At 43.8% G+C, this 26,826-nt stretch overlaps 4 protein-coding genes across 6 annotated transcripts; 2 read left to right on the top strand and 2 right to left on the bottom strand.

The window, feature by feature from the left end:
* Window positions 1–551: 551 nt before the first annotated feature.
* On the bottom strand, window positions 552–5,916 carry LOC307242312 (phosphoglycerate mutase 1). The gene is made up of 4 exons (XM_080016724.1): window positions 5,664–5,916; window positions 3,820–4,094; window positions 2,862–3,042; window positions 552–1,990 (listed from the first exon to the last, which is right to left on the bottom strand). Exons 1-4 carry the CDS (start codon window positions 5,800–5,802, stop codon window positions 1,821–1,823), a joined length of 765 nt encoding a protein of 254 aa, XP_079872850.1. The 5' UTR covers window positions 5,803–5,916; the 3' UTR covers window positions 552–1,820.
* Window positions 5,917–6,604: 688 nt separating this feature from the next.
* On the top strand, window positions 6,605–13,215 carry LOC307241981 (phosphatidylinositol 4-kinase type 2-alpha-like; the record flags this gene model as incomplete). 2 transcript variants are annotated; one of them, XM_080016286.1, is made up of 9 exons in its annotated part: window positions 6,605–6,949; window positions 8,189–8,389; window positions 8,508–8,639; window positions 8,747–8,900; window positions 8,995–9,056; window positions 9,788–9,887; window positions 9,969–10,102; window positions 10,189–10,248; window positions 12,043–13,215. In XM_080016286.1, 9 exons carry the CDS (start codon window positions 6,605–6,607, stop codon window positions 12,202–12,204), a joined length of 1,350 nt encoding a protein of 449 aa, XP_079872412.1. In that variant the 3' UTR covers window positions 12,205–13,215. The 2 variants fall into 2 exon arrangements, with proteins under 2 accessions (XP_079872412.1, XP_079872413.1); XM_080016287.1 differs by lacking the exon at window positions 6,605–6,949 and adding an exon at window positions 7,996–8,096.
* Window positions 13,216–17,707: 4,492 nt separating this feature from the next.
* Window positions 17,708–19,552, bottom strand: marveld1 (MARVEL domain containing 1). Its single transcript, XM_080016736.1, has one exon. The coding sequence runs from the start codon at window positions 19,272–19,274 to the stop codon at window positions 18,738–18,740; it is 537 nt and encodes a 178-aa protein (XP_079872862.1). The 5' UTR covers window positions 19,275–19,552; the 3' UTR covers window positions 17,708–18,737.
* Window positions 19,553–21,299: 1,747 nt separating this feature from the next.
* avpi1 (arginine vasopressin induced 1) lies at window positions 21,300–25,605 on the top strand. Of its 2 annotated transcripts, XM_080017264.1 has the most exons (4): window positions 21,300–21,441; window positions 22,690–22,766; window positions 23,721–24,108; window positions 25,184–25,605. In XM_080017264.1, the coding sequence occupies exons 2-4, from the start codon at window positions 22,700–22,702 to the stop codon at window positions 25,434–25,436; spliced, it is 708 nt and encodes a 235-aa protein (XP_079873390.1). In that variant the 5' UTR covers window positions 21,300–21,441; window positions 22,690–22,699; the 3' UTR covers window positions 25,437–25,605. The 2 variants fall into 2 exon arrangements, with proteins under 2 accessions (XP_079873390.1, XP_079873389.1); XM_080017263.1 differs by lacking the exon at window positions 21,300–21,441 and having other exon boundaries at window positions 22,641–22,766.
* Window positions 25,606–26,826: the final 1,221 nt, after the last annotated feature.

Below are 26,826 nucleotides of genomic sequence, written 5' to 3'. Positions count from 1 at the left end.
AGCGTCGGGATAATCGAACGACTCCTTTTCCACGGAGGGACTCGTCCAGAACCAAATCCTTGAAAAAAGACACGAACCTTTCACCACTCGCTGCTGCTCCACCGCTGGATTCAAACGAAATGCATCATGGGACTTGTAGTTCGAGGCTTTAGGTTCAGCCGCGACGCGCCCATTAAAACCCAGGGGGGCACGCCACCCCGCAGATTTGGCCAGATTTCACAGTTAACTTTCTCACATTCCATCTACAGAACAATCGCTCGATTTGTTTTATTGTATCTACCCGCCAATAAATATATTGATATGACTGTATATTCACCCAAAATAATTCTCTAAACAGAATGTCAGTCATCAATTCCCCCCTCTTCCCCATTTGGTTCGTTCTCTTGTGCTATCTAACATTTTCAGTGACACTTCAGAGATGTCTCAATCAGCCGCAGTGAATGGAAATGTTGCACATCCCTGCTAAAAAGAAAAGTTAGCTTTGAACTACGCTGCGTGCAGAAAATCAAATCCAATGTCAATAATAAATTATTTGCAGATTGTAAACGACAGTATTTCACAGAACAGTATTTAATAAGAGCAATAAACAGTGTATTTCAACCATCTGCAACAGTGAGTGAATCAGACTGGGGCTTCTTAGATGAGAAAGCCTGGCAATGAGTTTAGTTCAGAATAAAACCAAAAAGAAGCAAAGGCAAAATACAAAATTACATGTTTTCTGTTGATAAGAAGCTTAAAGTAGGCCGCTATTGTATTATTAAAGTATATTCTTTTATCTCGGCTCATTACCCTGCCATGGCTCCTGACAGCCTGTGGCTTCCACAACCAAAACAACCTCATTCAAAATATTCAAGGTCTATGGTTATCTGTGGAGATCACGCTCAAATAAACACCAACAACATTAACAATTGTTCAATTTCCTTGCAACACTAATATGCATTGTATTGAATTACCAAGACACGGGGTTCAGTCCCAGTGGAAAACAGTTAATTTTCAATTTACATTTAAACAATACAGATAGAAAAAAAAAACGTATTGGATTTGTGACCGACTTCAACCTTTTAGTTCACACTCAGCTCATTCCTTGGATGTTTCATTGCATAACATTTTGGGTATCACCGTAGGAACACCTACATAATAAATATTATGTGAACCGTAAATGACTGTGCATGCATGTAGTTGAATAGAAATTGGTGATCTCGTTTGTACTGGAAGGTGTTAACATCACTAAGATAGACAGACCACACACAAAAGAACACAACAAGCACACACCACAAGTTTCACGTATGGTAAGAGGAAGTTAGGTCTCAAGATCTCAAGATATTTCAAAGTGGCGAAACTTCATCAGTGGAATGACTAGTAAAGGATAATTCCACACGACCAGCACATCCCATATGCCAAGATGAGCGCAAGACCTCTATGTCTTCGGTACAACGTTACGTTATAGCATTGCGGTGACTGAAATAATATTAAAATAGATTTGAATTTGTATGTGAAGTACGTGATGAATCTTTTAGAACCATATCTGAAAATACTTTTGTAGTTTATGCAATGAGAAAAACTGCCCCAGTCAGCAGATTGTCGGCTGACTTTATCAGCCGCCTTCAAAGTTAACAAGAGCACAGAGAAACATTATTACTGTAGAGATCTACTCGCTTGACAGCTGTAGTTGTCTGGTACTGGTCTATCTCCATATCTCACATCTCTAATAATCTCTGAACTGTGAAAATAGAATCTAACATTATATCTCCTTGCCCAGTGTTAGAATCAGCAAAGCCCATGATCCTTGTGCACACACTGGGACTCTGTAAGTTTTTGTTTTACTTCTTGGCCTTCCCCTGGGCAGCCACGGCCTCCATGGCTTTCCTCACGGTCTCCTCGTCTCCCAGGAACTGCATGGGCTTCACAGGCTTCAGGTTCTTATCCAGCTCGTAGAGGATGGGGATGCCTGTGGGCAGATTCAGCTCCATGATGGCTTCTTCCGACATTCCTGCAGGGGGCAGCGGATGCGGTTGGCAATCAGAGACAATAAACTTGATGTTTGTTCCATCATTTGTTGGCATTGGACCAAGATTACTGTTCAGTATTTAGCAGTATTAGCAGAATATGATATAAACAGGTTAAACACCAGTGGCATTTAGAGCATGACTTATCCCACATTTCCCCACAGTGCCATTATCACCATAATGACTTTGACCTCTGACAACGAGTGTATCCAAGCTACTGACATCTAGCAGTTTCACTATCGTCATAGTTTAGCAGTAAATGAAGCTGACCCCTCTCCTTTAATAATGTTTGAAAAAAAATTCAACTCTACCTAATATGCTGCATGGAAGTGTTGTTGAGGATACAAAATTAGAAACAGGCCTGTGTGTTCGTGTGATGGATACTGTTTTACCATATTCTTTTTTTTTTCCAACATTTGTGGATAAAGACGTGTCTGAAAAACACGTCATGTCTCCTTTGTTTTCAAGATGCAACTTTTTAACTTCTGTATCAAGCCTTGTAACCACAATTTTCCTTTGTTTTTGTATGGACTGGCTGCTCTCTGGAATTTTTTGTAATGATACAATTAAAGTGAAAAAAAGGGGATACGAGTTTCTAGTTTATTTCATGAAGAATTATATCTATTAACATTCCTGTAACTAGAGTTATTTGGAGCCATTCATTGACAATGTATTCTGTGTGGCCCATGAACCTCCAGTGATTTTCCTATTTGGCTTACTTGCTATTGAAGTTGAATAGCCCTGATTTAGACTAAAGTGAGGTTAAAAGAAGCTTTGGTCCTCCAACTGAATTTGCGCCTTCCAATCAACATCATCTGTCATCCTTCCATTATCAGGTTATACAGCGCCACTTACCTTCCAGGTGCTTGACAATTCCCCTCAGACTGTTTCCATGGGCAGCAATGAGGACCCTCTTTCCCTGTTTGATCTGTGGCGCAACTACCTCATTCCAAAATGGCAATGCCCGAGCGATTGTGTCCTTCAGACTCTCACAGGAGGGAAGCTGGTCGTCAGTCAGGTCCGCATAGCGACGATCCTACAAGGAAAACAGCCTCAGTATGCAACATAAAGGCAAACCTAAAATCGGAGATGGCGCAGAAGTATTGTGCAATAAAAGTAAAGATAAAAGATGATTAAAAAAAGGTAATAAGGTGTTGAAATGCCAGAATGTCCCTAGTTGGTTGAGAGGGAATTAAACCTTGTACACATTTCAGTGCCACCCCGAGTGTAACTAATATGGTTCTAGCTGCTTTTTTGTAAGGTTTTATACATTAGTTGTTCAATTTAGGCCTAAACAAGTAATTTACATTCAATGGACATTCAGTCTAGAGTTATTATAGTATGTCTCGGCTCTTAAATGGGTTTCTCAATACACGGGGGGACCTTTGATCAGCCCATATGTCTATTGACTGAACTTTGTTCTGAAGCCCAAATGCCTGGCTCCTGCCAGTCATAGATTAACTCATCATAGAGCATAACAGCAGGGGAAAAGTATATTATACAGCAAAGCAAGCGATCCCCATCTGCTGTGTGCCTTATCACCAGCAGCTTTCATCCACACCATGTGTTAAAACTGTGTGGTACAAAATAGTCACGTAGACTAACAGCAAGCATTTGTGTGACGGCAGACTTGGGTAATACCCATTTGGAGAGCTCAATTCTTAGTTCTTTGTTGCCCTGGAACACAAGAAATTCTTCTCAAAAATTTCTACAACATACAGTAATTGTGATGTCAATGACAGAGCTGTCGGTGTAAAAGTGTTGCTTCGACCAAACTGAACTGAAACACAGTTTGTCAGGTCAGTGAGCTCACCTTGCTGATGACGGTATAGAAGTCATGGTCTGGGTCCATGGTGGGAGGCGGGACATCGAAAGAGCGCCTCCAAATCTTCACTTGGGCCTCTCCGTGCTTGGCAGCCGTCTCTGACTTGTTGAGCCCTGTGAGACCGCCATAATGGCGCTCATTTAGCCGCCAAGTCCGATGGACTGGCACCCACATCTGGTCAATGCCGTCCAAAACCAGCCATAGTGTCCGGATCGCCCTTTTCAGTACGGAGGTGTAGCATATGTCAAACTCATAGCCGGCATCTGAAGGCACATAAAAACAAGGGAGCAATTTTAATTATATAGGCTTTCATTAAGGCCAAAGTATGGGGTAGATAAAAGCAGAAAATTATAATAATAAAATAAAAAGTATAATAATTTCAGAACTGGAGGATGATGGGACGTGTTTAAAATAAAATCGTGGAAAGACCCTGAACTAAACTATTGCAAGGAAAATATTTTGAGAATGACTTGAAAATTAAATTAATTCAATGGCAGTGACTCGAGGAAAAATTATGTGGGGGGGGGGCGGGGGGGGGGGGGGCAAGGCCCTAAAGGATTGTGAACATTTTGAGAATTTACGGAGTCGCTTGAAGTACTTTCAGACTCATAATTCAAGACCAATTCATGAGAAATAAAAGACTGAAAGACATTTACTGAAGAATGATTATGCAGTATAATCAATAGAGCATACTTTATGCTCTGTTGATGACCTAAAACTGAAATTGCATATATATATATGCATAATCTCCAAATGCACTGCAATGTAATTTCACTATATATATGCATGCTCATATGTATATATGTATGTGACAAATAAACATCTTGAAGATGAGATATATATATATATATATGTATGTATGTATGTATGTATGTATGTATGTGTGTATATATATATTTGGTTGTTTGATGTTGATGTAAAGTGATGCGATTTTTTGCTAATAATGATGTCTCACCACGCTTACCCCCATTTATTTTCACTTTCCATGTAACCATAAATGGGCATGTTATTTAGTCTCATAGTATCTTTGTTGAAATGTCAAACTTGTGTCACAAAGCAGTGTTCAGCTTTTACACCTTTTGTGACATCTGGCAGTGGCAGTCACCACAGAGACTAACCAGCCAGCCCCCAGAGATCACTCTTTTTCTTGCTTATCCCCTTTCCCTTTCCCTCCCTCTCTCACTCCCCATCTCTCCAGCACTCTCTCTCTCTCTCTCTCTTCCAGAAAAGACCCCTTTCTTCCTTTCTCTCTCCTTTCTCTCTTCTTTCGCTCTTTTCCGGAACAGACCCCTGGTGCATGCTCTTAAAACGTTGCACCAGCCCTTAACATATATTGATCTTCCAATCGGTTTTAGTCTCCTCAGTCCAGCCCACATTATAATTATCCATCAATATCTAAAGCACTTTGAGTTGAATGTTGTGTATGAAAGGTGCTATACAAATAATAATTATCAGTATAATTGTACAGTACAGTTTTTTTCAAAACTTCGATGTAAAGGGGCGACGTAGAAGTTATTTGGTACACAAGTGGTCTCTGCTGACGTTATTTGACAGCAGATGACGTCAGCAGAGAAGAGCAACACGCTGGTATCCGCACGTTCGCACATCCTGCAGAAAAGTACGACGCGCTGTAATCTCGACGCTGATTGGCTAACTGTCAGTGAGCCGTGCCGATGCCACGCGTGGTGGCGACTCAATTACAAAACATTAAAATGTAACAATTATTTAATTCCGCCCTGTTTCAATCATAAATATATCGTAAAATGTTGTTTTCCCCCCCCAGTGCCAAACAGGTTTAAACGTAATTTAATTTGGAGCGGAACGCTGCTTACCCTTCAGGGCCTGTCCCCCTCTCTTTGCTTCCCGTTCACCGGTTTCGCTCAGATCTGCATCAAACCATCCGCAGAAGCGGTTCTCCTGGTTCCAGTTGCTCTCCCCGTGACGGATCAAAACCAGTTTGTAGGCCGCCATTAATCACAGCTGGAAGACGGTTTGGGCTTGAAGGTGACGTTCACGAATGACTGCCAGCTACGGACAGATGTGTCTTCCCGACTCGGGGTTTAACGGGGAGGAATTTCGTCAGTTTGATTGGCCGGTCCGCTACTTCTTGTTTTCACATCATCCAATCATATCCGAGGGAAGGCCACGTCACTCTCTCCTCGTCCAATCAGGGAGGTGGGCGTCTGCCACTGTCACAGGTCTCTGATCTTAGGATGAATTTGTTTTACAAACATTTTAATACGTTCTTCGTGGAAGAGTTAGCGATTTGTATTAGTACGTTATTAGAAAACCTAATAAAAACGACAACAAAAAAAATGGAAATGAAACGAAACAAAACTCCGTAACCAGACTAAACTGACACCATGTTTACGTTTATTTATTTGCATTTTAAGGGAACACAACTAAAAGGGGTCATGCGACGTTTGTACAGTAGTGGTAAAAAATACACACTTCAGTTACCATTTGAGGACCAAAAATGATGTCCTCAATGCCAGCATATCTAACATATAATAACCTCACCTGCTAAATGTAGTTCATTTTCAATTTCAAAGTTATTCGGGGTCCAGCCCATGACTATGCGCAGGCACTATGCCACAATTTCTACGAGCGCCCTGTAGGAAATTGGCCAATCAGCGCTGGGATTTATGAGTGGGCGTGGTCTATATGCGGAAGCGCATGACAACAGTGTTCGTGAGACCGGTCAGAGTCTCGCACGCCTGCCTTGCTGTCTCCGCCACACGGCCTGTCCGGCTGCCGACCACCCCGCCTGGGCATGGACGAAACAAGCCCGCTGCTTTCTCCATTCTGCGATTCAACAGATTGCAATTATTGCACAGAGCCCCCCAGCTCCCGCGGGGTGTTATTCGGAGCGACCGCAACGCCGGGATCTGTCGTCCGAGTGCCCGCTGGGAACCCCCGCCGCGGCCGCGAGAGTCAGCCGCTGCTGGACCGCAGCAGAGTCAGCTCTTTACGGGACCATCAAGCGAACGAGTTCGCCGGCGACCCGGAGTTCCGCGAGCTCGTGAGCAAGGCCGAGCAAGCCATCGACGCGGAGATCTTCCCCGAGAGGATCTACCAGGGCTCCAGCGGCAGCTACTTCGTCAAAGACTCTCAAGGGGTGAGAGTCTGCGGCGGCTTTAACTGTTTGTTTTAGATAAAACGATGCGCTGACTTCAACCTCAGGTCGGAAAAGCGGTCGCTGACGACGGACACTCGTCGTTTTTAGTTTTGCTGACAGTGGAAAAAGTGCAGATCTAGGCTGTGTCTGGGGTCCTGTCTACATTTTGGTCTTTGCACCTGTGCAGCCCGTGTCTTTTCTACTACTGTCCCCAGAGTCAACTTTCAACTTTCTCCATAATGTTTAAGCAACTGTGACCATGCTGTCCTGTGAATGAGGTGGATGGATAATGGTTCTGTTACCTTATATTCAGACCTGTGTTGTGTTTCAGACCCTGTTCACATGGGAGAAATAACTTGCTTGCTCCAGCATCTTGTAGAAAATAAAACCCCACCACCAAAAAAGTTGAGAGACCATACAGACAGTCTGCATTGCTCACATATCTGTGAGATATCCCACAGACCTGTGAACATATTTGCTTCTAAATTTTGAAAACCAAGGTGTGTGTGCGCGCGCGCGTGTGTATGCATGCGCGCTTGAGTGTGAAACGAGAGCCCAGCATTAATAAACATCACATGCTTTCTCAGTCTACATGCTTAAATGTGGCCCTGTTATCTAAGAAAATTGCTTGAGCACATCATTCGATAAGAGACATTGTGCTAACTGAGGACGTTCAGGTTCCGGGTATAATCACCTTAAGGGGTATTCTGTCCCCAGCCAAATTCCTCCAACAAAATTCCAGTCAGATACATTACACACACTGTCATGGTGACAGCATGGCTATTACAGAGCACAAGCTGGAACTTTGTCTCTTGGCCACGCACAAGCCGAGTACACCTAATTTGAGCAGACACAAAGACCAGCCCCAGTCCTGGCCGATAATACATGGTTGATCATGTGATGAAATCAAAGTTAATCAAATTGACATAAATAAGTTGCAACGCTATTTCAATTTGTTAGTTGCAGTAAGCAGCATCTGCTTTGGCCCTAAATATTTTCCATTGACGCCAAAGCAAACGTCAGAGCCTGTGGGGCATCCTGGAGCATGCAGCATCCTGCAATGCAAGGCTATAACATAGGGACTGCATTAGCAGCCACGGCTATGACAAGGAACCGGTTGAGAATTCACAACTTCCTACCTAGGATGGTAACGTTGCCATTTTCATCATTTGTTCTTGAAAGTACTTTTTTGGTCAAGGAGCTTTTAATCTGGTTGTATCAATGCCGTTTTGTTTGTAGAAGATAATTGGTGTGTTCAAGCCAAAGAACGAGGAGCCTTACGGCCAGCTGAACCCAAAGTGGACCAAATGGCTCCAGAAACTGTGCTGTCCCTGTTGCTTTGGCCGTGACTGTCTGGTCCTCAACCAGGGATATCTGTCAGAGGCTGGAGCAAGCCTGGTGGATCAGATGCTTGAGCTTAACATAGTCCCCAAAACCAAGGTAAGAACACAATACAGAAGCTCAATATATGGCACACCGTTTGATCTGTGTTTAGTGTTGCTTTCCCTCCACATTTCCTTCTCGCTCCGCTATTGTCCATTCAACCTACTTGTCCTAGGTGGTGTATCTGGCCAGTGAAACATTCAACTATAATGCCATAGACAGAGTGAAGTCTCGGGGAAAGAGGCTTGCCCTAGAGAAAGTGCCCAAAGTGGGCCAATGCTTCCACAGAATAGGCCTCCCTCCAAAGGTAAAGCCACTTCTAAATGCAGCACGTGTTACACTCAGCCAAGAACGGTGAGATCCAGTGCGCCACATCTGAGAAAACTGTTTTTCTCCTTATTTCTGACATGTCAGGTAGGGTCCTTTCAGATGTTTGTTGAAGGTTATAAGAATGCTGATCACTGGCTGAGGCGGTTTGAGGCAGAACCTCTCCCTGGGAACACCCATCGACACTTGCAATTACAGTTTGAAAGACTGGTGGTCCTAGATTACATTATTAGAAATACAGGTTGGTAGTTTTCAATTAATGCACATGTATTTTATTGCAAGAAGTGTCTTGTTGTATAACAGTGGTGTGATCTGTTTGGAATTCCTTCCTACAGACAGAGGAAATGACAACTGGCTAATAAAATATGACTATCCAATGGACACAGGAGGTATTCGAGTGAGTAAACAATGTACAAAACAATATAGTACTCTAATGTCTAGTGGACACAAAATCATTAAAAAAAAACAACCCAAAACGATTAATTTATGTTTATTTACATTTACATTACATTTACATTTAGTCATTTAGCAGACGCTTTTATCCAAAGCGACTTACAAGGGAGAGTAACATTCAAGCTACATTGCGACAGAGATTAGTGTAACAACAACATGCGTGTAACAATAAATACTGCAAGGTGGTGCTAAGTAATTGTAGGTTAGGACAGGAGGTACTCACTGAAGAGCTGGGTCTTCAAGTGTTTCTTAAAGACAGAGAGGGAGGTCCCCGCTCTGGTCATCTTTGGCAGCTCGTTCCACCAACGTGGAACTACAAATGAGAATAGCCTGGGTTGCCGTGGCTGTGTGGCCGGCAGAGCCAGGCGACGCTCATTTGACGAGCGCAGCATCCGGGGGGCAACATGTGCTCTTACAAGAGCATTTAAGTAGGCGGGAGCATTCCCAACAATCACTCTGTAGGCCAGCATAAGAGACTTGAACTTGATTAAACCTGTAATCCCTTTGGGTCTTACTTTTTTGCACTAAAAGACACCTTTGCAATCAATATCCATCGGCTACTTTGCGTACAATGGTTGCTTTGGCTGTAATTATTGTTCATCCTGAACATTGTACATGGTGTTGCAATGATCTGGCAATAGTTTCACCTTAGTTTGACTGTGCTGATGTGTGCAGGACACGGACTGGGTGGTGGTGAAGGATCCCATTATTAGACTGGCGGCTATCGACAACGGCCTGGCCTTCCCCCTTAAGCACCCAGACTCCTGGAGGGCCTGTAAGTCACCGTGCATACAGTGTATACTGTCAATGCTTTTCTGTATCCGCATACGTCAATGAGCTTCTTTTTCCTCTGTAGATCCGTTCTACTGGGCATGGCTACCCCAAGCCAAGGTTCCATTCTCCCAAGAGATAAAAGATTTGGTGCTCCCTAAACTCAGTGACCCCAATTTTATCAAAGACCTGGAGGAAGACCTCTATGAGCTCTTTAAGGTGAGTGCGGGGCCTGCACCAATTCTCAATTGCCTATTTAATTGCTGAGCTTAAAGTGTTGCTGAGAGTATGTTTGTGTGTTGCAGAAAGACCCGGGCTTTGACCGGGGTCAGTTCCATGAGCAGATCTCAGTGATGCGGGGGCAGGTGAGTTTCAGTGCATGAGGCAGCAGAGAACAATTATGTGTGTGTGTGTGTGTGTGTGTGTGTGTGTGTGTGGGTGTGGGTGTGTGTCTGTGTGTGTGTGTGTGTGTGTGTGCGCGCGTGCGTGTGGGGCAAAAAAGTATTTAGTCAGCCACCAATTGTGCAAGTTCTCCCACTTAAAAAGATGAGAGGCCTGTAATTTTCATCATAAGTACACTTCGACTATGAGAGACAAAATGGGGGGAAAGAATCCAGGAAATCACATTGTAGGATTTTTAATGAATTAATTGGTAAATTCCTCGGTAAAATAAGTATTTGGTCACCTACAAACAAGCAAGATTTCTGGCTTTCACAGACCTGTAACTTCTTCTTTAAGAGGCTCCTCTGTCCTCCACTCCTTACCTGTATTAATGGCACCTGTTTGAACTCGTTATCAGTATAAAAGACACCTGTCCACAACCTCAAACAGTCACACTCCAAACTCCACTATGGCCAAGACCAAAGAGCTGTCAAAGGACACCAGAAACAAAATTGTAGACCTGCACCAGGCTGGGAAGACTGAATCTGCAATAGGTAAGCAGCTTGTTGTGAAGAAATCAACTGTGGGAGCAATTATTAGAAAATGGAAGACATACAAGACCACTGATAATCTCCCTCGATCGACCTAGTGAATGACCTGCAGAGAGCTGGGACCAAAGTACCAAAGGCTACCATCAGTAACACACTACGCCGCCAGGGACTCAAATCCTGCAGTGCCAGACGTGTCCCCCTGCTTAAGCCAGTACATGTCCAGGCCCGTCTGAAGTTTGCTAGAGAGCATTTGGATGATCCAGAAGAGGATTGGGAGAATATTGTCAGATGAATCCAAAATAGAACATATTGGTAAAAACTCAACTTGTCGTGTTTGGAGGAGAAAGAAAGCTGAGTTGCATCCAAAGAACACCATACCTACTGTGAAGCATGGGGGTGGAAACATCATGCTTTGGGGCTGTTTTTCTGCAAAGGGACCAGGACGACTGATCTGTGTTAAGAAAAGAATGAATGGGGCCATGTATCGTGAGATTTTGAGTGAAAACCTCCTTCCATCAGCAAGGGCATTGAAGATGAAACGTAGCTGGGTCTTTCAGCATGACAATTATCCCAAACACACCGCCCGGGCAACGAAGGAGTGGCTTCGTAAGAAGCATTTCAAGGTCCTGGAGTGGCTTAGCCAGTCTCCAGATCTCAACCCCATAGAAAATCTTTGGAGGGAGTTGAAAGTCTGTGTTGCCCAGCGACAGCCCCAAAACATCACTGCTCTAGAGGAGATCTGCATGGAGGAATGGGCCAAAATACCAGCAACAGTGTGTGAAAACCTTGTGAAGACTTACAGAAAACGTTTGACCTCTGTCATTGCAAACAAAGGGTATATAACAAGATGTGTAGGGTATATAACTTTTGTGATTGACCAAATACTTATTTTCCACCATAATTTGCAAATAAATTCTTAAAAAAATCAGACAATGTGATTTTCTGGATTTTTTTTCTCATTTTGTCTCTCATAGTTGAGGTGAACCTATGATGAAAATAACAGGCCTCTCTCATCTTTTTAAGTGGGAGAACTCGCACAATTGGTGGCTGACTAAATACTTTTTTGCCCGTGTGTGTGTGTGTGTGTGTGTGTGTGTGTGTGTGTGTGTGTGTGTGTGTGTGTGTGTGTGTGTGTGTGTGTGTGTGTGTGTGTGTGTGTGTGTGTGTGTGTGTGTGTGTGTGTGTGTGTGTGTGTGTATAATATATATTTTTTCCCCTTGATATCAGATCCTGAACCTGATCCAGGCTCTGAAGGACGCCAAGACCCCCCTCCACCTTGTCCAAATGCCCCCTGTCGTAGTGGAGACAGCCAGGGCCCCTCAGAAGGCCGACAGCGAGTCCTACACACAGAGCTTTCAGAGCAGAAGACCCTTTTTCACCTGGTGGTAGCAATGACAAGAACAAGAACAGACTTGGCAAAACAGCAACGTTCTGGACCTGGATCACTGCGCCTAGTTCCGTCGGTGATTTGAATGGGGCAGGCCCGGTGAATATGGAAGAAGCCTGTGAGAAGTAAAAGCCAGAAAAGACAAAAAAAAAATGATGCTGGAAGAGATTGATGTGGAGTTAAGGAAAGTGAAGGAAGAGAATAATTGGAGAGGCAGTTGACCTCATAAGCATCAGGTGTTGTTGCAACAAAGCAACATCAAGTCAAACCTCTAATGGCCTAAGTGCGACGTGGAATATGTCTGCAATGCTGCTTGAGATTGAATATCCCTGTGGACCACTTCTGTGTTTTTCTTGCTTTGTATTTCATCCGTCCATCTTAATAGGAAACTAATATCCAATCTTCAAATACAAAGAGAGCAAATGTTGTCAAAGTATTGGACAGTAGATATTTTCCTCCAAAATGAATAGCACTGCAATATGTATGGGTGTTACCGTCTTATTCTTCTGCCCTTTTAGTGTTATTATAGATTATTATCATATACAGAATGTTAAAATGATAGGATGAGAAACCTACTTAATGAAATATAATTGACCTTTGGTCAAAGGTAGCAACACTGATACTGGCTGCTGGTGAGGTGTCATTTCCAATTTGACTAGTTGTCTTCTACATTATTTTTCTGGTGACTGGGGTATGGACTTGACCAAGCCATTGAAGGAGCACTTTATATGGGTGCATGTGAAGCAGCAGAGGCTGAAGACTTTAGAGCCAAGTGCTTGTTTTTGGACATATTGTGCCACCTAGTGGGGAGAAAAATGTGGAAGCAAGCTTAACCAAATTTCTTTTGTTGTTTTTAATTCACACTGCCAATAGGTTGTACAAAAGGTTTTTCAATAAGTACCATTGATGCATTAATTCTATATTTGCTTAAAAAGTATTCTGATTTTGTTGACTTTTAAAAATGATTTTTACTGCACACTGCTCCCAAATAGATGTTTGATGATGTTTCAAGAATACAGAAAAAAAAAAATGTCATAAGTAATATTATTAAAGAATATACAAATCTTAAGATTACGATCACCTTTATCACATTTTTATTTTATTATCATTTGCCATTATGAATTTACTCAGGAGGAAATTAAACCAAAAAAGTCTTTTCACAACAACAGTGAAATACATTTTGTAGCAGAGTCTTCCATAGTATAGTGATCTGGTTTTCAAAACAAGAAGCGGATATGAGAGCTGAGAATATCCCTCACTGGACAGTATTATCAGCTACACCCTGTTCCACATTTGGAGGAAATGCAACGTGCATCCCTGTGGACACGTCCTCAGGAGCACGCTTCCTCCTGCTACGTGCTTCTGCATGTGTGGCCTGTATCTCTGGACCAGGCTTCACACTCGTTTGGAAAGCATGCAACATTCCTAGCCGAGTGACAGCCAAACAGAAAGAATCACAGAAGCCGTTCGACATTCAAAGGGAAGAAGCGGAAATGGCAGATGGGATCGTGTGGATGAATGACGGCCCATTCTAACTGACTGTGTCTGGTGATGTGGTATTTTCCTGTTTCTATATACATAGCATCCTTAACATCCCACCAGTGGCTGTGTTGACCCCTGATGCACACACACACACACACACACACACACACTGGAACACAGTCCCCATTCAAAAAGATTGTCTGGGCTGTAAAACAGCCAGAGCAGATGTGGCTTTGGCAGCTCCGCCCCCGTCCTGTCAGGGAACGAGGGTGGAGAGTCCATGAACATGAGCGGCTATATCACCCCTAAACACTGCAACAATTCATTCCCCAGAAAGAAGTGACATAACCAGTGACACGTGCTGCTCGGTGGATCAGAACTTTTTGCCTGCGTCCCCTCCCCGGTTTCTCACCTCACAGTCGGTCACTTGTTCTTGCTGTCGCTTTCCGCCTGCTTCCCCACCCTGTCTCCCTTCCCTTGCAGTGGAATGTGCATCTCAGCAGTCTGATGAAAGTGTGGTTAACTAGTGCGTGCATGTGTGTGTGTGTGCGTGTGTGTGCGTGTGTGTGTGTGTGTGTGCGTGTGTGTGCGCCTGCCTAACCGTCGGTCCAGGGGAGAAGTGGTTAAAAGGCTGTTTAACAGCAGGCAGAGCCTACTCGAAAGGGGAGGTGGAGATCTTGGGGGGGGGGGTTGCGTCAGAACCTGGGTGGCTGCAGTTTTAGGCGCTGCCTAAACAGGAGTTTTACTGGAGCCGATGACAGGTTGTACGTGATGAATTGGGTTTCTTTGGGACGGAAACATCGGTTGCACACAGCCACAGCCTGTTAATTGGAATGGAATATCATCCTACATGCCACTGATTCAGCCACGAGCCTCAGGGTGGATCGCCTGATTGCTGACACTGAGGCAGCGAATAGAAATGTAGGATTTATTATGGGGCTCCTTCTGAGGCAGACACAAAATTACCCCTGATTATACAATTACATATTCACAGTTCACTCAATCGTCATCTTTAAAACGACATCAGTTTGGACACCAGACAGAGATACAGCGTATTTGCTGATAAGAAACAACACAGCCAGTATCAACACTATACTACTACTACTTCTACTACTACTACTACTCCTACCACTACTACTACTGCTACTGCTACTGCTACTACTACTCCTACTACTACGACTACTACTACTACTACTACTACTACTAGGACTATGAGTACTACTCCTACTCCTACCACTACTACTACTACTACTCCTACTACTCCTCCTCCTCCTACTACTACTTCTACCACTACTACTACTACTACTCCTACTACCCCTACCACTAATACTACTATTTCTCCTACTACTACCCCTACCATTAATACTACTACTCCTATAATGACTACAACTACTTCTAGTACTACTCCTACTACTTCCACTACTACTAATACTACTACTACTACTAATATGACTACTACTACTCCTACCACTACCACTACTACTACTACAACTACTACTCCTACTACTACTTTTACCACTACTACTCCTACTCCTACTACTTCTACTCCCCCCAACACCACTACTACTACTACTACTACTACTACTACTCCTCCCCCTCCTCCTCCTCCTAATATCATCTGGTGCTTGGTCCCAAATGTTGCCTTTCTGTCCTGTCCCATTTAAATGTAGTGAGATGCATCTACACCCATACCCAATGAAAAGATTAATCATGGGATGCTGAACTCAAACCCTTTTAGGAGCGGGGCAAAGTATCCTACAGAGTATTAAAACTTACTGTAAGTAGTGATTGAGAAAGGAATACGATAAGGGTCATTCTCATGAAACCACTATAAAACATGTCCCAAATAAATTGTTCACACATTCACAGAGAATTGAAATAATTAATTGAAATCTTAAAGAACACAATGCCTTCTCTGGGCCCACTTAGTTGTTGTTAATTATTATATTATTTGAATGGGTTTTTTTTTCGATGGTTTGTGCTTGATATTTTATTATATTATTTCACATTCTCTGTCAATATGTGTATCAATTCACTTTCACTTCAAACATGTTTTATGGTGGTTTCATGAAAATGGCCCATGTCCTGATTGTTTGTCATTGTGTCCTGTTCTGTCCTCAGATCCCATTTTCAGCTTTCCTGGCACACATATCTCTGAGTTCTTTGGCTAATTGACATCAGCGCAAGGAGGCTGTGTGTGTGTGTGTGTGTGTGTGTGTGTGTGCGTGCGTGCGTGCATGCGTGTGTGTGTGTCGTGTGTGCGCGTGCGTGCGCGTGTGCGCGTGCATTCCTGCGTGCGTGCAATGCTGTTCTTTGAGGGAAGGCCAGAGAAAGCATTTGGAGGGGTAATAGCTGTGGGAACATGCTGGTTCTCTCGCAGGAGGGTGGAGGGTACATGCAGGAAATGTATTTTTACTTGAGTGGCTAAAATAAATATCACAGGTTTGGCCCTCCAGTGTTTCAAGCCTCGTATGGGCTTAAGTGCCCTTATACCCAGTTCTGGCATTAATTTTTGTCTTTCTGGCCTTTCCTGGGCTTTCTTTGGAATAACATGAATAAAACACGACATCACTATTGTGGTTCTCACACCCAGTTAATGGCATTACCAGATAACACCGCTTCCAAACTCATGGTATTACCTATGTTGCAGTGAACCTGCCCAGATTCTCTGGTCATTCACGCAGAGAAGTAAATTGCTATTTGCATCTACATGTTGGATGAACAAACTGTGCATTCATTCAAAGGGAATTGGAAAAAGCTAGAAAACATCCCCTCGGGGTTGCAACGGGCCGTTTTCCTTGATCTAATTGTACACGTCATGAGCCATGAATCATGAATCAGGGTAAAACATTCAGGGACCGACATAACACAGAGCTGTTGTGCACTGACTTTGTTTGGTCAGATACAGGGGCAGTTTTTTCCACAGGCACCGACACGTGGACGGGTCAACACTTCAAATGGGGGCTACAGGGGGCGGGGGCTCTCAGAAGTACTGGATTTATGTCCCAGCACGGCAGCTGTTCAACATTAGCCCCACCACCATTTCATCTGTAGAGCCCTTCACCCCCGTGTCCAGCTGGTCACACAGACCATGATGCCTTGCCCCTCCATCTGCATTCATCCTTTGCTATTGGTCATTCTTACAACATATTACTCCTCTTAATACATCACATTCTGAAAGAAGTTAGAGAAAACCTGTAGACAAATTAGTTGAAAGCAAATTTTGGGTGAATAGGTTGGAATCCACTGCAACACACTGACTTTTAAAACAATGACTGTTTCTTTACTTCTGAGGAGAGCTTGTGTAAGTGTGTGTGTGTGGGGGGGGGGCGCACACACTATTCTATATATATATATACTAAGCTTCTTGCTGAGTCGATATGACGGGAACCATGACACACCGTACTGTAGATTGGGCTTTGGGTTCTTTCTAAGCTCTCTGAGTAACCGCATGTTTTCTGGAATAGAAAGGCAATGAATCATCTAGTTGGCATCCTCTTCAACTCCAGCTCCCCAGCAGTGTTCCGGTAACAGCACACCCCTTCTCTCATAAGTTCATCATGTCATGCACATAACAGTACACAAGACAACGTGTAGAGCTCTCTCTCTCTCTCTCTCTCTCTCTCTCTCTCTCTCACACACACACAGTGTACACATTGTTTCCCTTTCTAAGAGTGCCTCTTTCATCCATGTTTACCACTCAAAATTACAGCTTAGAGACCCCACAGATAGCTAGATAAGCTCAATTTGTTTACGTGGGAAGTTGCACTTAAATGTTTCCTGCTGATTGGTTACAGCTTCTTTTTTTTTTTTAAATCTCTTTTGATTCCTGGGGGCTCCAATTCTGACTCATGAATCTGTGTTTCATTTCAACCAGGATCAACACAATCAGTACCAGGACCACAGCAGCCCTTTAAAAACTAGACCTCTAACTTCCAGACAGATAGACAAGATGCTGATGCATTTCTGTGATTTGAGTCATACTGTGGAACAACATTTTGGCCAATTAACACCATCACCAACGGTCATTGACTGCTTTATTTATTTGTATGTATCTGATTTTACAATAAGAACACTTTGAATATCTATTTTTTTTAATAGTCTACTAGCACCAATAGCATTGATAGTTTTGGTTCAGCATACAGCACCCAAACATAAAAAGGCCCCTGATGAAATGATCATGCCAGGCACAGTGTAATGGAGACACAACAATAACAAAGCTGTTATTGTTTTTTGTTTGTATTTAAAAATAGAAAAAAAAACCACTGGAAAAATTGAACACTGAACCTATGTATGTCCTATTTTCCACCCATAAAAATATATTAGAAAAATAAAAAATAACAAAGCTGGTTAGAAGGTTTCTACTAGCCAGTCACACTATAATTATATAATTGTTCAGTACAGCTTGCTTTCATACAAACACACGTAAATAAAATACAATAGAAAAGGTAAAAATATAAACTTTCATTTGCAAGTGAAAATAATGCATGACATTAAATTATAAAAACAAATTCAAAAAGTAATGTCTGGGGCGCAGGCTTAACTACAGTGGTGGAAGGCGACAGAGTCCAAGCACTTATTTACTGTACAGTACAGAAAGTTTCTCAACAATCTGCACTGACTTAAGTACATTCAGTTCCGGACACTTTTCACTTTTGATCCATTACATTTAAAAAGCAAATATCTAGATATCTGATTCCCCATTATCCTGGTAAATGATGATCACTTTTACAGTTTCACTCGCATAGAAATGGCATTTCTTTAATTATATAGTCAATTTGTGTCAGGGTATTTCAACGTTTTTTAACGTCTTTTTTTTAAGTTGTTATGGAGTTATGATGAGGAGACTGTCAGATCTACACTTGGGGTTTCTTTCTTTCTTTCTTTCTTTCTTTCTTTCTTTCTTTCGTACCGTCAGAAGGACTGTCATGTCACCCACCCCCCCTACAGCACATCTTCTGAGGGGAGGACAAAAAAAACCAACCCCTCACCTCCTTATTCCCCCAATTCTCACTCCCCCTCCCTCCTCCCCTCCTGTGCGCGCCCGGGCCTCTCACGCCACAGTCCGCTCTCCCCTGCACTTCCGACACCCCCCGTAGACGGTGGACAGGAGGTAGGCCACGGCCCCCAGGCAGGCGAACACGGCGGCGGTGAAGTAGACCTTGTAGAGGCAGAAGTGCTGGTACTGCTCCAGGTTGCAGTACGCGTTGCGCTCCGTCTTGTGGATCATCACGCCGACGGCCGGCAGGTAGAGCGCCGCGGCGGCGGCGTCGTGCAGCAGGTTGGTGAGCAGCCAGCGCTCCCCTCCCACCGCTGGCACCAGGTCCTGCTTGCCCAGGAGGGTGACGAGGAAGGCGGCAAGCGTGAGCAGCCAGAACAGCACCGCCACGAACAGCACGAAGTGGATGGAGCCCTCGTATTTGTTGGCGGCGATGGTGACCCACAGGCCGGCGCCGAGGACGAGCTGCAGGACGCGGGCGATGCCCCAGAAGCTCCTGAGAAAGCGCAACGAGGTCTTCCTCACCTGGGGCGGCGGCTGCGGAGCGTGTGGCGGCGGCTGCGGGACGTGGGGCGGCGGCGGCGGCGGCATCTCGCTCCCCCGGGTCCCCGGTCTCGTCTCGTCGGTTCCTCTCTCTCTCCCCCCCCCTTCCAAACAAACAGGGCGGATGCTTTGTGCCCAGGCAGCTGCGCGCAGCCGGAGAAGGAGAGAGAAATAAAGTAAAAACTTTAGAAAAAAGTTTTTGTGGTGTGAGTGTGGAAGGGGGCTTCGGAGGAACTCCGTGTTCCTTCCTCCGACCCGGGTTTGAAATCTCTTCTTGTATGTTTCGTCTTTTCCGTTTCCTCCGATTGCGCTGTTTGTCTTGCAGAGAGGCCTGTAACCCAACCCCTGCTCCTCCTCCTCCATCCTCCATCCATTCTACATCCATCCTCCGTCCATCCTCCGTCCATCCTCCATCTCTCTCACTTCAACGCAAAAGGCTTTATTTGCGTGTGATATATACTTTACATTGCCGAAGAAATTGCAAAAGTAAAGAATTATATCAACACTATAACTACATTTCAACTTTATATTAATTAATTGAGCAGAGGCCTTTGCCAAAAGGGTGTGCATTATTTTTTTAATTTGCAAATGAAGACATCTGAACATTGAATAAATGGCCCCAAGAGTCTATAAAAAGACAATTTCAACATCTAAAACATTGATTGAATGACATATGATTATTATTTATTCCAGGCGGTTCAAAAACAATTGATAAGAAACAAAATAAATAGCCAGCCAATTCTTCACACGCACACACACACACACACACACGCACGCACGCCCGCACGCACGCACGCACGTACACACACACACACACACACACACACACACACACACACAAAATCAATATGCATCTGAAAAGGAGCGATGAAATATCACATTTGTATTGTATGCATTACTTAAATATTTCCAAAGTCCAAACAGATCATATAAAACAATCCTCTCTGTGAAAGGGAAGTAACTTGCTCTCGGGCAACATGAGGATATGTTTTCAGGTTTATCTGCAGTACGGTAGAAACATAACACAAGCTGTTGTCAGTAGCAACAGAATGCCTGTAGAGCTGCAGTGAGTGAGAGGCCCGCGCCCTTCGCTACAACAGTAGATACATTACAAAAGAATTAATATGGCAATGCAGTCTGATTTGAACCACTCTTTTCATTTCCATTTTGTTTGTTGGATATTAATGACTCTTTGGCATGAAATAGTATTTGTTTATAGTAGTGTAAGGAAACCTCGGTGCTTCCTTATACTACTATAAACTAAAAAACTATAAACTAGCAGTAGTAATCTGACAAGTATATGTACCACTACTAGTAGTGGTAGTAGTAGTTTTTCTTTTAACAAACAGTCTCAATTAATTCTCGATAACTGTTTAGACTTTGTTTTACACATTTTTAGACTGTTTAGACTTGTTTTAGACTTTACTGACTCAAAACACGTCCTAGTGAAATATTCAGCACATTCACCGCTGTTCACTTTTTTTTCATATTTTATATTTAACCAAAGCAAATCTTAGCAGCAACATTGCTGTGTTTACAGAAGCACACATCAAAATAATAGACAATTATAATAAAGTAATAATATATAGAAAAACAAAAACTAAACGCAATAACCCCAAAAAAGTAGAAAAATAGAACAATTTGCCAATATACAATAAACCTAAAAAATGACATCAACTATAAACCTCAATATCAACAAAATGTATGACAACGTAAGCATTCAGTGCACGATGCTTACAACACGGTGGCAGCTGAAACACCAGTCTCAATAGAACTACAAATGCATTTACAAAACACTACAATTCCTAGCCCGTTGGCTGAATTGAACGGAAGTGGCGGGACAGGCGGTAGCGCTCGTTTCATTGACCTTACACAAGTGAGCGCATAACTCCGCAAGAGTCACAGCTGCCGGGGAAAGCTGTGACACCGCCCGCCGGGAAACACGAGTGATGATAAATCAAGCACATCGCTCATCGGACGTCACAGAGCAGCGACAATATCGGTTTGTTGTTAAAGGGGCGGCGTCGCCTACGCCAGCTGACGCCGCACAGACTGCTGTACAATGTTGGGCCGTTCGTCGGTATTTACATTTAATGTAATCAACGAAACCACTGGTTTCTGCCGAGGACACGGAGCGCCTCGGCGACCACCAGAGGGAATTAGGAGGTTAAGTTAGTTAGAGGCCAGCAACCAGGAATTGAAGTGCATGATCGCTGTAAGAAATAAGAAACAAAGTTGTGTTATTAGTCACATATATTTTTAGCGTGTTAGTGCAGTATGATAAGTACACTCATATGTGTACTTAACAACTAGTCAACATCACCAAAAACAACAATAGTTAGTCATTTAATGTGTAAAGAGACTAGTAAAGATAGACTAAAATAGAGACGGTTACTACGGTTGTTTGTCCGTTGGTTTAATTAATCATTTTCCTTTTACTTATTTTGAGGTATCAACCGTTGCCAAACCGTTAACAGTCTAGTCCATATTCTAACTTAAATGTGAACGGAAACAACACACACACACACACACACACACACACACACACACACACACACACACACACACACACACACACACACACACACACACACACACACACACTTCTTTCTCTCTTAAATATCAAGTCTCTCTCTCTCTCACTGCCTGCGTCATTTTCTCTCTAAAGTCAAATTCTTGTGGTTTATTGGCGTGAAAGGCCAAAACCTGTTGCAAATACGTCAACAGTTGAACAACCTGCCATTGTTCATAATTATTTAAAAAAAAAAACGTATGTAAGGGTCAATGTTTTAACTAAAGCAGACATTCTGTTTATTTAATTTCTACTAGTTTTATTACCAGACATTGGATAAAAGACGCGTCTGTCTGTCTCGGGTTTTATAACCCTTAATTTTTTTTCATTCATCAAGACATAGTTATTTCCCAGTTGTGACTATTGGACGGAGGTGACAATGAACCCCTCACGCCGCGCAATCTAGTCCGGAGCAGAGGTTTGGGGGGTGGGGGGGGGTGGAAGTGTTTGTCAGAAAGCTGTTTGAGTCAGAGCGCCCTGCCTTCCAACCCCCCGCCAACGTGGCCTCGCACAAACACCTCGCTCCCTCATCCCTGATCCGCGTCCAAACTGACGCTCTCACGGTTGACACGCGCCTCGCGCGGACCTCCGAGCCAGCGCCGTTGACGTCAATGGGTTTTACTGACCGGGGGGGGCGCATGGGCCTCCTCTAACTTAAACGCCTCTTCCATTGGTCGAAGGCGAGGCCTCGCTCGTCCCAGGGGGCGGGACAGTATGAGTGCTCTTTGCCGATTGGTCGCTTCCCAGCAACGGGGACGTCAACGGGAAATCGGCTCAGGGCTGGAAACTCGCGGTGGGTCAGCGGGCAGACAAAGCGCGGGCCGCGGCCAAGGAACGCCGCTCTTCTGCCTTCCCTAACCGGTTCTTTCTTCGTTTTGTTTTGTATGAAAGCCAACCGCCGATGCACACACGGAGCGGCAGAGGGACGTGTTGTAGGAAGCGCATCGGACAAAGCAGCTGTGTTTTGGGTAAGCAGACTTCGCATGCATGTCATGGGATGTGTATGGGGCTGCACTGGAAGCTGGCTGCTCTTTGACCTACATTCAGACCGGCACAGTCGGTTGAAAAGGTAAACAAAAGTAATGGTTAATCATTGATAAGCGTCTGTCGGCCGAGACGTTTGGTTTTAAATTCGTGTTATATGCGTTCCAAAAAACACCAGAGGGCTTAAATCAGTCGTTATTAACAGATAGCGCTGCTATTTATTTTGTCCCGATTTATTTAATATGGTGTTTATTTTGTGCTTACCTGGACACCGAAGCCAAATAAAGTAAATGCATTGATTGATAAATGTGTTAATTATTCCCGAGCATCTTTAAACTTTGCCGTTTATGCGCATTCAGAGAAAGGCCTTTTATATACATGAATTTAGTTGGTTGTCAATGAATATGTGTTTAAGTCCTTTTTTTAGTTATTTTTCTCACACTTGCAATAACTTAGTTGTCAACTAACGTCAGTGATAACTGTAACCCATGAAATGTCCACCATTTACATTTTTGGAGACTTATTTTGGGCCCAGGAGTACTGAGTTTGTCAGTGTATGAAAGCTTCAGCCACAGCTCTGATACCTTTCAGTCCCAATTATCCCATTAAAAAGAGAAGAGGTTACCCTCTGCAAACAGGTTTTAAAGCACCGCTCCCCTGCTATCTCCTAAAGTAGGATTAAAGAATGAGGGCAGAACACTGTAAGCTCGCTGGCAGCCCATTCCCACCTGATGTTTTAGGTGACTACTCCGTATGTATATTTTAATTTATGTATTATACGCTTATTGTTTTGTACATCAACGATTCATGTATCTGATCTATTTTCATCCTATTGTACATATCTCACCCGAATATATATTTGTCATTTTAGTGTTCATTCTGTGAAAAGGAATATATCAAGGTTCAAGTGTCTTGATATTTTCCCTCTGTTGTGGCAGCGTCTGGCGCTTCCTGCTGCGTGTCTCTCCTGCGGAGGCTGATGGACAGTGAGGCAGTGACGCCACCCTCCGCCTCCTCCTCCTCCTCCTCCTCCGTGGTGGCGGGACCCTCTTCGCTGTGGCGTCTTGCTGAGAGAAGGACCCGGAAGGCCGGCACAGGGAACATCTTTGGCGGCGTGAACCTGTGGCAGCTCCAGAGGCTGTTCCGAGCGGCAGGGGACCAGGATGCGGAGCAGAGGGCCCAGCTGGTCTGGGGCGATGGGGACGAGGCCGAATTGGCTCAGGCCCTCATCGGGCTGAGGGCCCGGAGCCACCGCCGGGGGAGGAGGACGGAGGGAGGAAGAGACGCACTGGGCTCGCGCTGGCTCAGATCCTTCAACCACCTGAGGTAGAATAACACCCCTGAGCTGGGGATTTGATGTGCATGCTGCACGTACACACACACACACACACACACACACACACACACACACACACACACACACACACACACACAGTACACAGTACACAGTACACACATCCTTGAGTAAGCCCAGCGAATATATCAAGGGCTTCTAAAAGTCATGTGGTTACATGACTGGCATTAACTTTGGAAGTTGCCTAGGTAAATCTTTTAGACTGTCAAAGTTTCTTATGTTCTCTTATGCCAAGTTCAGACCACGTGTATCTGGCCTGATTTTCTGCCCGCTGACAGGTTTTTGGAGATCGCTGAGCAAAGCCCCCGATCGGAGAAAAGTCATAGCGCGCTCCCGTGAGCGATGAGTGTGTGGTGTGAACTGCTCACAACGCGATCCGACTGCTCGCCCAGCGCTTGCCCATGGCTCGCTGACGGCAACGAGATATCAAACAGGTTTAATATCTGGTCGTGTTGGGATCAAGTCGTGGTGGACACAATGAGCTACAACCAATGAGAGCAGGGGGAGAAGCGGGGATGAAATGGAGAGATGTTAATTAATACATTATACATACACAATACACACATAATTTAATACATTTCTTATTTAAATCCTGCCTTTTTTTATTTATTTTATTTTTTGTTTTATTTTTTATTTTTTTGCAGTGATCAAGGATATAACAAAAAATAAATAATCCTGTTCCGCACATAGTATCGCGTCATTTCTGGTGCCCTTTTCGCGTGTTTTCATGACACAATGTTTGTAGACCCAGCAGACTCGTCTTGGATTCCTCCTTGTGAAAGATATTGTAATGTGTGACCCCCTGTCACTGACCAGTCATGAAGTGTGAAACCACAAGACTGCAAGATTTCGATCACAAGACAGAAAGTTGTGTAGTGTGAACAGTAAGTACAGCGATCTGACTTAGAAAGTCATGTAGTGTGCCCATGGCATTAGGGAACTAACCTGAATGGAACTTGATGTTTTTATTTTATTTATTTGTTGTTATTTTTTTAAGTAAGCTGTACTTACTATTCCAACAAAGGCATTTTTCTTTTTTTTTTTCAGGATCGGTGAGTCTGCCGCTGGCATTCATGGGATGGATCCAGAAGAGGACAGTGACTCTGAGGTGGGAGCGCATAGTAACCCAGAGCCGCGCACACCGGCTCCAGCAGGGAGGGGAGATGGAGGGGCTGTGGGGATGCGCTCCAGGAGCCAGGGGCCGACAGGGACCTCTGATAGGCTGAGCAGGTCAGGCCCCGGGCTGAGGAGTGTCACGGAGAGCGAACCAGACAGATACCTCCACCGCATCCTCCACTGAAACGACCAAAAAAAAAAAAAAGTCTGTTAAGAGTCAAACCTTCATGACTACACATTCAGGTTTGTTTTTTAAACACTGCTTGACCAAACTGCAAAGAGGGGGCTCTGCTCTGCTGTTGATAGCAATATGGACATTTTTAAGCACATTAAAGTGGTAATCCGTAAGATTATTTTGTTTAATAATCCCATATTTGATAATTATTTTTTATTTTTAGCTGGCACTTTATAAGAAACAGCCACTCAATGTATTTGTTATGTATGTGTTCCTCTATATGCTGTTTCCGTGTTGGTGGCGGGGTCCGCCCTTCCCGGCAAGACTGTAAAGATCGGGCACGTGCAAGAAGTGAAAGGCAGCGAACCGGTGAATTTTTCTGAAGCAGCGTAGCTAGTTGTGGTCAGTGAACTGTCTATATGGCTGAACATTCACAAAAAAAAAAAGAAAAAATATCTCCACCACCTCAAGTGACCGAGGAAAAACAAAAACCTCTCAATCGATCAGAAGAAGCCGACATTTAGAGAAAAGAAAGTCTTCGAACAAGTGTAACACCCCCCCCCCCCCCCCCCCCCCCCCCAGCGTGAAATGGACATGATGGGAGTCAGGGAGTCGATCTGATAATCAGCCCATTTTCAAATCAGCTCACAATGAATATCAGTGATTGCTTCCTGTCATTTCATAACCTGATATTTACAATATGCCTCTCTCAAGAGCTGCCTTATTGCCCAAATTCCTTGTACTGTGCGCAATAATTCTGCACTGTCATTCATTCATTCATTCATTCATTTTATTTGATTACCCTGCATATTCCTACTAACAGTTCTTGGGTGCACATTATTTGCCAGAAGTTATTAGCAAATGGAATACAATGTTTTCCCAGATCCGGATGTAGACGTCAGTCAAAACATGCACGGTACACGATATGCTACCGAACCGTTAGGTACGCCCCCTACTGTTCAATATGCACATGTACCTAGATAACGAATTTCGTTCCTTCATGTTTTTAGCATGTTTGAATAACAATAAACTAAACTAAAGTGAACTGAACTGGTATTGCGATATCACGGTAGAAATGTCCACTGTGCACGTTGGTGCAGCGCCAGTGCTGCAGCTCCACCTGAGTCCACGCTGAGCCGCGCAGCGTTTCTCATTTTTACTCGAGAGGTCTATTATTATTTTTTTTTTCAACAGCTACGCAGCCTTTTCAATTTCTTAGAAACACAAAACGATCCGGTTCTTTTGAACGGCTCTTATGGATGAATTAAGGCTCGCTGGGTGATGAGCTGTGTTTTTTTTTTTTGTTTTTTTTTGTTTTTTTTTTTTGCCAAGTTTTACAGTTTTATGTTTTCTTTGTTTAAGTTGTCGTCTCCTGCCACCAGAAAGAGAGTCTATGCCT

The sequence above is a fragment of the Zeus faber genome, assembly GCF_960531495.2.
Source record: "Zeus faber genome assembly, chromosome: 16".
Taxonomy (NCBI): domain Eukaryota; kingdom Metazoa; phylum Chordata; class Actinopteri; order Zeiformes; family Zeidae; genus Zeus; species Zeus faber.
This window is presented reverse-complemented; position numbering and strand designations above follow the sequence as displayed.